General features: G+C 43.1%; 1 protein-coding gene across 1 annotated transcript; it reads left to right on the top strand.

Moving 5' to 3' along the window:
- Positions 1-3,155: 3,155 nt before the first annotated feature.
- LOC309960762 (uncharacterized protein) lies at positions 3,156-11,992 on the top strand (the record flags this gene model as incomplete). Its single annotated transcript, XM_082837690.1, has 3 exons — positions 3,156-3,235; positions 3,464-3,587; positions 11,540-11,992. 3 exons carry the CDS (start codon positions 3,156-3,158, stop codon positions 11,948-11,950), a joined length of 615 nt encoding a protein of 204 aa, XP_082693816.1. The 3' UTR covers positions 11,951-11,992.
- Positions 11,993-12,254: the final 262 nt, after the last annotated feature.

Below are 12,254 nucleotides of genomic sequence, written 5' to 3'. Positions count from 1 at the left end.
CTTTCCTCCATTACCGACTGAGCAAATTCTGCCCATTCTTTAAGGTTTTTCTCAGCAGGGTTGAATTTCTTCCTTCTCTGATCTTTCATAGCACATTCCATCTTTCTTTTATTCATCTTTATATGTAGTATTAACTTAAAGTTTTTTGAGTGTCTATCTTATTTTTATACTATTACAAGCTCTTTAGGGGCAGAAATCCTGTTTATTCATCTTTAAATCCCTCAAAGTGTAGACTAAATGCCTGGTACCTAGTTGGTACTCAATAAGTGGTTGCATGAGTGAATATATCTACCAATAAGCTGGAAAGTCATAAGTAGTTCCGTTATTAACCTGCTTGAGAATGCTGCTGAGATTCCAAAGGGAGCATCCATTGAACACTTCACTACATTCGGAGCCGTGTGAGCGTTATACAACATTCCTCACCAGCATTACAAATAGTGAATCGTTGCCATGATACTATATTCCACCATGTTCCAGGCTTGTGGTCTAAGCATTAGAATGGGCACTTTTGATACGGCAGGGACATCTAAGATGAAGAAAGAAATTCATCCAACATAAGATGATTCTTTATAGTTGCACACCACATCTGTTATTGACAGCAGGCATAGGCTAGCTTCCTCTTACCTTTGCAATCTGATTTTCCACAACTGCCCTGGTCAAAACTCCCAGCCAAACTGACTCACACACCAAGCTTTAAAACTGAAGCTTTTCCTTCTTCCATTCTTCCGGCATGGAATTCGCTTCGCCATGCAATTCCTATTCCTTTCCAAGCACAGCACATCTCCCACTTTCTCTGTGATGCATCCCTGGTCATTTTAACCCACAGTGATGCTCCCCTCCTGGAAATTCAGCTTTACTGTCCTTTCTGCTCATATCAGAACATCTGATATTTGTGTCGGCTCAAACTTATTTCGTTCTTGATTATTTGACATTTTTATTTATAAAATAAATAACAGTGTTTCCAAACTGTTTTCCAGTTTCCCCCAAACTGGATTGGGACCGGGGACCATGGATTTTACTTTGTTATGTCCCTCACTACCCCAGCCATAAAGCCGTGCACAAAGGAAATGCTCGCTGCGTGTTTACTAAGTGGATGAATTTTATCTCACCTGGAAATGCAATAATTGTGAAGACATTATATACGCCCCTAACTTGATTAGCAAAAGTTGGACGATTTTCACCATCAAAATCAACCTGCAAAAGACAGACCAAAAAATAAATAAATTTATTTCCATATGACCTGTAGTGGTTATGAGTTTGCATATGACCAGCTAGTGGATTGCTTAAGTAGTGGCATATAATGGTAGACAGCAGGGTTGGGCCTGATTGGCAGCTAAACACAGGTTTAGGAACTCTGTTTTAAAAGTTTATCCACTGGTAATAAAGCTCTGAGAGATCAGTTTACGTAAACCGCTGAATAAATTAGACTGCCAACTTAAATGTATTAACTTCCCATGAGAAAGGTCATCATACAGGATGACCAATCCACTTTAAACCAGTCATAGGTTAAAAGATGGCTCAGTGAGCCAGAAGAAGAAACCAGAAGGTGCTCAAAAGAGATTACTTGTCACTTCAACTTGCACTTGGGGCTATTGGAACCTTACTGCTAGAGCTTAGCACCTGTGAACTCTAACAGTTCATGGGAGGTTAGAAATTAGGTAAATTATAAAAGAAAAAGCTAATGCTTTTTAGCATTTGCCAAAAAGCCAGGCATACCATGGACCGAGATTAAATCAGTAGTGTAGGTACTGCTCTAAACCAGGCATTTAATTGATAAGACCCCATTCCTACTTGCAGTTACTGTTTGCCATGAGCTGTGGATTATATAACCTAGAGGAAACCCAGCGCTTGCTAAGTAGTAGTATCAGCAGCATACATGGTGTTTCTGTATTCTGCAAGGTAGAGGTGTCACTTGTTGTTTTTTTTCGTTTTGAATGTCGTAGTTGTGAGCGAAATTCAGAGGACATTGGTTAGGTCCAGTGAAAATTTTCAAGCAATACATGGTCATAGGATCTTTTCAAAATAAGCACTTTTACTATTGTTTTCAAATCCTTTTAGACAAGCCTAATTCTTCTGTTATGCAATAGCCATTGCTTAGAAATGGTCAAATTTGATAACTGAGTTAAAACCTCAAGGGCCAGATGTAGTACATGACAGGGCTCTGAAAGATTAATCCAGTATGATTACGGAAGCACTCAAAATTCTATTTTGAGGAACCGTAAGAGCAGAGGGAGACTCAACAAAGTCCTTAAGGACAAGTAGACTTTCTGGACAGTTCTGAGGGTCCTTCTAAAGTTGCTGTTATAAGTTTACAGTGGCATCAATTCATCGATCTCTAGGAGTTCCGAGGCAGCCATCTGTTATTCTGCGTGTCTGCTACTCTCTCCTCGTGGGAAAACTGTTCCTTCCTTGATTCTGTCATCTAGTTCTAATGGAAGCTACTGACTCAAGTGCTTTGTCTAGTTATAAGTGATCGGTCCGTGAGTGAACACCTGATCTAAGCTAGGTCAGAGCCCTCCCTTGGGATTTTCTGAACTATAATAAGAGGAAACAGTAACTTTCTAGGAACCATAGGATAGGATGCTTGAGACTATTTCTTGTCATGTGGAGAAAACCAGTACATTGAGAGAAGCAGAAAAGACAGAGTGAGTCCCAGCAGCAGGCGTCTCTAGTTCCAGCTGTCTTGGAGCCCCAGTTGTACTCTTGACACATGAGCTCCTCTGGTAGCTCCATTAAACTCTCCTTTTCTCTAAACTATCTTGCATTGATTTTCATCACAACCAACCAAAAGAGTTCTAGCCCAGACAAGTACTCAGAAGCCTGGGTATAGGGATGAAAAGTAAATGCTTATAGTGTTCCCAGGCTGCATCTGAGCCAGGTAAACAAGGGTACAAGGTAGTGAGGACGTTTGTGAAAAGCTGGACCGTGAAAAGCTGAGCCACGCCTCTAGGCTGATCAAGAACTGAAGTGGCAGGACGGGACTTCGTAAGAAAATTAATGTGCTAAAGGAGTGGAAGATACTGAAATCCAGGATTTAGGAGGTAGAGCCGTTCCTGGCGACAAACCTAAGTACGGTCACGGAGTAGATCAAGTGTAGTGTGTTAAAGGTCATCAGATTGAGAGGGTTCAAGGACGTAGAAGATAGGGCTGCCCAAATGGACCAGCGAGTGACCCCGGATGACGGCGGGACTCACGCGGAGACAGACCATAAACCAGAGAAAAGGATAGCTAGGAGGTTAGTAGATGGCAGTAAACAGCAGGAGGAGAGAGGCAGATGGTTGAAAACTATAATTCTGAAAGGAGAGGCTTCTCCATGAGGGTGAGACAGATTAACAACCTCCACCCCGGATGGTAGTAGAAAGAGTCGTTTCCTAAAGGGAAACCAGGTTTCTGCTTAAGGCCAGGAGGTGGGAGGAGTATTTTGTTATAAGGATGAGACTGTAGGTGAGTTTGTTTTCAATAGGCAGGAGTTCCAGAGGACACAGGGCAGAGGACAGAGCCAGAAGAGGAAGGGTTTGGGAGGATTGCAGAGCGGAATGGGAGAGGATAGCTTCCTGGAGAGCCTTGTATTTGACGAAGTGCTGAGTGTGATGGGAAAGTGAGAAGTAACTGGCCTTGGGTGTCTCAGGAAATTCTTATGAAAAGATGTTTCAGAATGGGCCCAAGCAAAGGCTTAGGAGGCATCAGAATTCTGAGGGAGGGGACAGTTGGCATCTAGGTCTAGGGGTGCATTTTTTCCTACTCTATGTCAGTATTGACATATGGTACTAACAGCCTTTATTCAAGGTTTTTTTTTTTTTTTTTTTGTGGTGTGCGGGCCTCTCTTGTGGCCTCTCCTGTTGCGGAGCACAGGCTCTGGACGCGCAGGCTCAGCGGCCATGGCTCACGGGCCCAGCCGCTCCGCGGCATGTGGGATCTTCCCACACTGGGGCACGAACCCGTGTCCCCTGCATTGGCAGGCGGACTCTCAACCACTGCGCCACCAGGGAAGCCCCAAGGTTCTTTGATTTACTCAAATATGTTGAGTATCTCTTTTGTGCCAGGCACTGTGCTAGATTCTGGGGATGGGGTTACAATGGCAAGAGAAAGGAGCGGCCACTTTCCGCAGGAAACAAAATACAGTGCGAGCCGTAGGCCTATTGGATGGTCTGAATGTTTGTGTTCCCCCAAAATGCTTATGTTGAAATCCTGGCCCCCAGGGTGATGGTACGAGGAAGTGAGACATTTGGGAGGTGACTGGGTCACGCGTGAGGGCAGAGCACTTATGAATGGGATTGGTGCCCTTATAAAAGAGGCCCCAGAGAGAGCTTGCTTACCCCTACCACCATGTGAGGACACAGTGGGGAGTCTGCAGCCCGAAAGAGGGTCCTCACCTGACCATGCTGGCACCCTGATATTAGACTTTCAGCCTCCAGAATTGTTAGACATAAATTTCTGTTGTTTTTGAGTTACCCAGCCTGTGATGTTTTGTTATAGCAGCCTGAACAGACTAAGACACCAGTAAATAGACAGTTATAATGTTTTATATCATGATGGGGGAGTACAGGGTGTGATAGGAATACGGATGGTAGGGGTGGGACACGTAACCCAGATTAGGAATATCAAGGACTGCTTCCTGGAGGAAGTGCTGTATAAGCTGAGACCTACATTGTGGTGTGAATTATGAGGAGGAGACAGAGAGCAAGGGAAGACAGAGTGAGGGCGCTTCAGGCAAGAAGAGCACGAGCAGTGTCCCAGAGGCAGAGACATTGAAAGGGGCCTGTTTCCTATCTTATAGGGTCGTTGTGAGATCTAGCTCTTAGAATAGTGTCTTCTGGCACAGAGTAGGTATCCCATAAATGTCAGAAATGATTACTACGGGACTTCCCTGGCCGTCCAGTGAGTAAGACTCCGCGCTGCCACTGCAGGGGGCATGGGTTCCATCCCTGGTCGGGGAAGTGCGATCCCACATGCCGTGCGGCGTAGCCAAAAAATAAAAAGGAAGAAATTATTACTAAGTCTGGAGCATAGAATTAAGGGTGAGGGTGAAGAGAGATGAGAAATAAGGCTACCCAAGTAAGCAGAAGCCAAACTCTTAAGTCCTGGACCAGGCATTTAGACTTAATCCAGGAGTCACTGGCAAACCACTCACAGATTGTCAGTAGTGAAGTAAATTCCATGCATTTTAGAAAGATCGGCTGAGACTAGCAGCAGGGAGACGAGGCAGAAGACTGTTGTAATCAGGGTCTGAACTAGATGGGGAGAATGATGATGGAAAAACGTGGACGGATTTCAAGATATTTAGAAGATAGATGTATTAGTTTCCTAGGACTACCATAACAAATTACTACGAACTTGGGGAATAAAACAACAGAAATTCATTCTTTCACAGTTTTGGAGGCCAGAAGTCTGAAATCACGGCGTCCGCAGGGTTGGCAATCCTTGTTGTTCCTGTAGCAGCGTAGCTCCAGAGCCTCCCTCCATCTTCACAGGGGTCTTCCCATGGCCCCCTCCTCTGTGCCTGCGTAACAAATCTGCCTCTCCCTCTTCCTCTCCTTTCTCTCATAAGGACACCAGACATTGGATTTAGGGCCCATCCGAAATCCAGGATGCTCTCATCTCGAGATCCTTAACTTAATAATCATACCTGCAAAGATTCTGTTTCCAAATAAGGTCACATTCAAAGGCGCCAGGAGTTAGGACCTGGATATATCTTTCGGGGGGTAGGAGTGGGGCAACAGTTTGACCCAATATAGCAGAATTAACGGGACCCTACTGATTGGCTGGATGGGGGTGAGGGGCTCTGAAGGAGAAAAGAAACCAAGGGTAGCTTCCGCGAACAACTGGTAGATGATTGTGCCATTCACTAAAATAAGTAACACCGGAGGAGAGACAAGTTAGGAGAGGGAAGAAGACATCTCTATGTTGAGGCGCTTGTGGAAATCCAGGTGGGGATCAAGTAGGCAGTAGGTCGTATAAATTGTGAGCCTAGTAGATGGAGATGAAGGCTGGGCATACAGATTTGGATGGTAACCGAAACCATGGGCATGTGTGAGATTGCCAAGGGAGAATCTGCAGAATAAGGAGAACCCTGATCTGAACTCAGATACACAGAATTTTAGGGAGGGACAGGAAGAGTAGCAGTCAGGGAAGTAGGAGAAAGCATGAGGAGAGTAATGTCCTGGAAAAGCTCAGGGAAGAGAACTATTAAAGCAGGAGTGAGCTGTTTCTAAGGAGTTTTAGAGAAACCAGAATGGATGGAGAGGTGAGGAATGCAAAGAGGATAAAGAAGTATTTCAAGAAGTTTGGCTGTGAAGAGCAGGAGAGATTGGCAGGTGACAAGAGATGCAGACAGAGGATTTTCTTTTTTTTTTTTTTTTTTTTTTTGGCGGTACGCGGGCCTGTCACTGCTGTGGCCTCTCCCGTTGCGGAGCACAGGCTCCGGACGCGCAGCCTCAGCGGCCATGGCTCACGGGCCCAGCTGCTCCGCGGCATGTGGGATCCTCCCGGACCGGGGCACAAACCCGCGTCCCCTGCATCGGCAGGCGGACTCTCAACCACTGCGCCACCAGGGAAGCCCTTGATTTTTATTTAAGATGGGAGAGACTTGTGCCTGCTAGAAAGAGAATTCTGCAGGCGGGAGAGGTGAATGTAAAGGCTAAGTCAAGGTCATTGCGGAGGCAGTATAGGTGAGACATTAACCTCAGACAAGAAGAAAAACATCTCTTGTACTTAAAGGAGGAAGAGGGGAAAGGATGGCTATAGAAGGAGGCAAGTTTGCTGACTTGATGGCAGGAAGCTAAACGTTTTTTTATTCATTCCACAAATATGTTTTTTTAACAAATAGTTTGGAATGCCTGGCACATGCCAGGCTCTGTTCTAGATGCTAGTGATACAAAGAGAATAAAACACAGTCTCCATCTCCACAGAACTTACATTTCAAGTGAGAAGACGGAGAAATATATATGTATGTATGTATGTATTTTTCAATGCCAAGGTAGTTGGTAGACGCTACGAGAAAAAATAAAGAAGCTTAAGGAGAGTTTTGGAAGAGTATCTGTTTAAATGGGGTGCCTAGGTTCAGCCTCTCTGAGGTAGGCAATGAAAAGGCAAGGCATTAAAGATCTAGGAGGAGCATTCCAGGCAGAGAGAACAACAGATATACAGGTCCTGAGGCAGGTATATGGTTGGCAGCAGCAAAGAATAATAGCAAGGAGGCCCCCTGAAACTAATATAATATTGTAAGTCAATTCTACTTCAGTTGTTTTTTAAAAAGTAAGGAGGCCAGTGCAGCTGCAGCAGAGCAAGATAGGAGAGAGGTATGAGAATGGTAGGCAGGGTTCCGGTCACAGAGGTTTAGTAGTCTTTGGTGAAGACTTTAGATTTTTAGTCTAAGAGCGATGGGGACCTCTTGGAAGGTTTTGAATAGAGAAGTGACGTAATTTGTGAACAAATAATTTGGCTGCATGTGCAGAATAGATGGTAGGGAGCAAGAAAGGAAGTAGGGAGTCCAGTTAGGAAGTTACTGTACCCGTCAGATGAGAGATGATGGTGGCTTGGACAGGCATGGTAGCTGTGGAGGGGTTAAAAAAAAAAAAAAAAAAAGTCGAATTGAGCGTCTATCCTGAAAGTGATGCCCGCAGGACTTACTGACAGACTGAAGATGGGATGTGAAAGAAAAAAAGTAAAGCGCCTCAAGCACCTCAGCCAGGCTGAGGCAGAACTGATTCCTTCAAAGAAACCCTAGCCCGGCTGTATGAAGGACGGTTGGATGAGATAAGTACATAACACAGGGAGAAGGGAAGGGAGTGTGTATCTGCTAGAGGCCTGTATGTCATTTTCATGTGTCATCTCATTGAATCCTCTCCACCACCTTTGGTGATATTATTATCCTTAATTTTAGAGGTAAGAAAAAATTGCAATTTAAGTTAAATTTAATAATTTACTCAAGCCATAGCTTATACGTGAAGTTTAACTCGAGACTGTCTAACAATTATGTTCTTTTCGCTAGCTTAGAAAAATAACACCTTTACAGCACTAGTACAACTTAAAAGATTTAATTTATTTTGAAGCACACTTGTACTTAAGAAAAGTCAGCTTTAACTAGATGATAGTTCAAAGGCATGTATTCATTTGGGGAACAATTCTGAAAGGCTTTTTAGGTTCTCAAGGGCTACAGAGGCTAATCGCACTAGTTATTTCCCATTTCTAATTTCACTTTCAAAAGATTTATCCCTAGTACAATTTTTGCACTTATTAGCAGTTATGCCATTTGTGTTTGATGCATGAAGATAGATCCAGAGCTAGAGACGATTCTCCCTAAGAATTTGGGCAAGGGCTAGAAGAGAGAGGGGAAGAAGTACACGAACAACTGCATATAGTGATGGTAACTCTTCAGCTCTGGTCAATGAAAACTTAAGGGGAGAACATAGCATGTGGAAAACTGGAGCAGGGAACCCAGGGAAGCCTATCCATGGTCCCAAGTCTCTAATATTCCTTCGGATCTGGACACTGGAACAATTCGAAATAAGTCTGTTTCCATCTGGACAAGATTCTTAAAAGGAGCTGGGGGTAAAACCACTTCGTTTCTTTATATTTCTCTCCATAAATGTTTATACTCTCTTTTCAACCTGGAGGAACATAACGCTGGGCATATTTAAGAGTTTTCACCAAAAGCACGGAAGGAAGAGGCAGTGGGATATAATGGAAAGGGCCAAGGGCAATTCAGAGACTAAGGTGGCACCGTCGCGGAGGTTCAGGAAAGGGTTGTGGACCTCAGAATGCCTGCTGTACCCTGAGTGTGCAGCCTCGGGTAGGTCATTTTCTGTGAGCCTCAGGATCCTCATTGGTTAAATAGGGATAAATGAGAGTAAAAATAGGAACTACGTCATCTGTTCCTATGACAATAAAATGAGACAGTCTATATAAAGTACTTAGCAAAAGGGCTTAACAAGAGTTTGTTACTATTAATAAGTTTCACTAACAGTGTGACTCTAGACAAATGGCTTAAACGTTTTTGCCTTTTATTTTCTCAGCCATAAAATGATGGCTAGAACTAGGTGATACTGCAGATTTCTTTACAACTTTATAGTTATGATGTGATGTGTGTTGTTTCTTAAGGTGATAGAAAAGAAATGATATCTGTCAGTGGTAGCCACCAGGTGGCAATAGTGAAGAGTTTAACTGCCATCCTATTTGGGGGGAAACTTCCTAATTTTTTCAGTATACAAATTCAAAAAAACAACAAAAAGCTTTAATCATTTGTAATCCTTATTCCCAAGGAACTACCATTAAAATTTTCATGTATAACCTTCCATCCAGGTTATTTCTTCACATATATATATATATATATATATATATATATATATATATATATATATAATTATTTTTCAATTTTATAAGAAATGAGGATAACAGATGTATTGTTTTGTAATCAGTTTTTTTAACACAAAAATGTATGGTGAACACTTCCATAGCAATTAATGTAGTTCTACACTATCATTCTTAAAAGCTCCATGGTATTCCACAGGTATTTGTTTAATTGAACCATCCTCTACTTAGCAAACACTGACTGGAAAAATTTCCAGAAGTGGAATGCCTGGGCTATGCACCTTTTTTTTTTTTTTTTTAAGGCTTTGATACATACCACAAATTTGTCTTTTCCTATATTTTTTGGTTTTGTGTCTGGTAGAGCAAGGTCCCTTATCAGTGCCTTCCTTCAGAATTTAATTGACTATCTAAAGCCTTTATTCTTCCTGATGAAATTTTAAATCTTTTAATCAAATTTTGCCCCTCTGTCTCCCCTAAAAATTTTGCTGGGATTTTGATTGATACTGTGTTAAATTTATAGGTTAATTTGGGGGGAATTTTCATCATTACAATATTATGTCTTTCCATCCAGCAATATGGTACACTTCACTATTCATTCAATTCTGTCAGTAAAATTTCCATATTATTTAGTTTCCATTTAGTTTACTTCTGGATATTTTTTGTTGCTGTTAATAAATATTATCTTTTAAAATATTCTTCTGAAGGCTTTTGCTGGTATATAGGAACACTATTAATTTTAGGATTATTGATTTTGTAATTGGCCATGATACTGAACTCACTTAATGGGTCTAATATTCTTATCTATCCATTCATTCATTCTGTAAATATTCAGGCACTATTCTGGGTCCTGGAAATAAGCAGTAAAATAAAAAAAAAATCTGTTCTCAAGATCTTTACATTCTACTGAGAAGAAATACTAAACAAATAAATATATGACAGGTGGTGATAAGTGCTAAGAAGGTGGGGGAAGCATAGTAAGAGGATGGAAAGTGACCACAAAAAATACTACTTCAGTTAACATGTTCAAATAAGGCCCCTCTGATAAGTTGAAGTTTGAGGAGAGACCTAAAATGATGTAGTTTTTCTTGGGTTTTCCCAGTAGCTATATATACATCATTATACACTTCCCACCCACAGCAGGATTTCCATGCTCCTGGAAGATTGCCTGTCCAGTGGCAGCAACACCAAAGATTTAGTCTATAAAGGACGCTTCGAGGGTTTTCAGTGTTCTGGATTTAAAGAATGGCTCCACAAGTCCTTCCAGCCACAACACAACAAAGTGAATCAGCTATATGTATACTTATATCCCCATATCCCCTCCCTCTTGCATCTCCCTCCCTCCCACCCTCCCTCTCCCACCCCTCTAGGTGGTCACAAAGCACCGAGCTGATCTCCCTGTGCTACGCGATGCTCCCCACTAGCTATCTGTTTTACATTTAGTAGTGTATATATGTCCATGCCACTCTCTCACTTTGTCCCAGCTTACCCTTCCCCCTCCCCGTGTCCTCAAGTCCTTTCTCTATGTCTGCGTCTTTATTCCTGTCCTGCCTCTAGGGTTCATCGGAACCATTTTTTTAGATTCCATATATATATGTGTTAGCATACGGTATTTGTTTTTCTCTCTCTGACTTATTTCACTCTGTATGACAGAGTCTAGGTCCATCCATCTCACTACAAATAACTCAATTTCATTCTTTTATGGCTGAGTAATATTCCACTGTATATATGTGCCACATCTTCTTCATCCATTCCTCTGTCGATGGACACTTAGGTTGCTTCCATGTCCTGGCTATTGTAAATAGTGCTGCAGTGAACACTGTGGTGCATGTCTCTTTTTGAGCTCATCATATAGATTCTTAACCCCATAATGCTTTGCTCTAATCTAGCCTAACTTCCCACTTCTCTTAATCTATCCTGACTCTTTCATTGTGCTGTCATGAGTCAAATCCCCTGTTGCCCTTAACAACTCTTCTAACCTTTCCCTTTATCTTCTTACTCTAACCAAAAACCTGGCCATCTCCTTGCTTCCTTGCAATACTCTCAAGTTGTAGGTGTTTTGTCTTGTTTTGGTTTAAATCCTTCGAGTCCTGCTTGCTCTCCATTGCCAAATCCAAACCTTTCCCCTTCCTTCCAAAATCCTAGTTCCCTTGAGATGCACACCATTACACTACTGCCTGAACCTGCCCAGGCTGATTGCCTGCTAAAACCAAAATATCCACATTCTCGATAGAATTTAAACAATACACAGAGTTTCAAAACAGAACAGTCGGAGCAGCGTGAAGAAGAGGTGAGAGCGACCCCTGCCGGCCAAAGCCGCGCGCCACTGCGTGCCCGTGTCCAGCGCCCACGTCCCGCCGCCGTCGCCACCACGCCCAAGAGAAAGGCTGAAGGGGATGCTAAAGGAGATAAAACCAAGGTGAAGGACGAACCACAGAGAAGATCTGCAAGGTCATCTGCTAAACCTGCTCCTCCAAAGCCAGAGCCCAAGCCTAAAAAGGCCCCTGCAAAGAAGGGAGAGAAGGTACCCAAAGGGAAAAAGGGGGAAGCTGATACAGGCAAGGACGGGAATAACCCTGCAGAAAACGGAGATGCCGAAACAGACCAGACACAGAAAGCTGAGGGTGCAGGAGATGCCAAGTGAAGTGTGTGCCTTCTTGATAACTGTGCGCTTCTGCTGACTGTACAGTTTTGTTTTGTTTTGTTTTGTTTTGCGGTACACGGGCCTCTCACTGTTGTGGCCTCTCCCGTTGCGGAGCACAGGCTCCGGACGCGCAGGCTCAGCGGCCATGGCTCACGGGCCCAGCCACTCCGCGGCATGTGGGATCTTCCCGGACCGGGGCTCGAACCCGTGTCCCCTGCATCGGCAGGCGGACTCTCAACCACTGCACCACCAGAGAAGCCCTGACTGTACAGTTTGAAGTACCATTTTCTATCAAGTTTTATAA

Source organism: Leucopleurus acutus, assembly GCF_964270905.1.
Source record: "Leucopleurus acutus genome assembly, chromosome: 4".
Classification (NCBI taxonomy): domain Eukaryota; kingdom Metazoa; phylum Chordata; class Mammalia; order Artiodactyla; family Delphinidae; genus Leucopleurus; species Leucopleurus acutus.
This window is presented reverse-complemented; position numbering and strand designations above follow the sequence as displayed.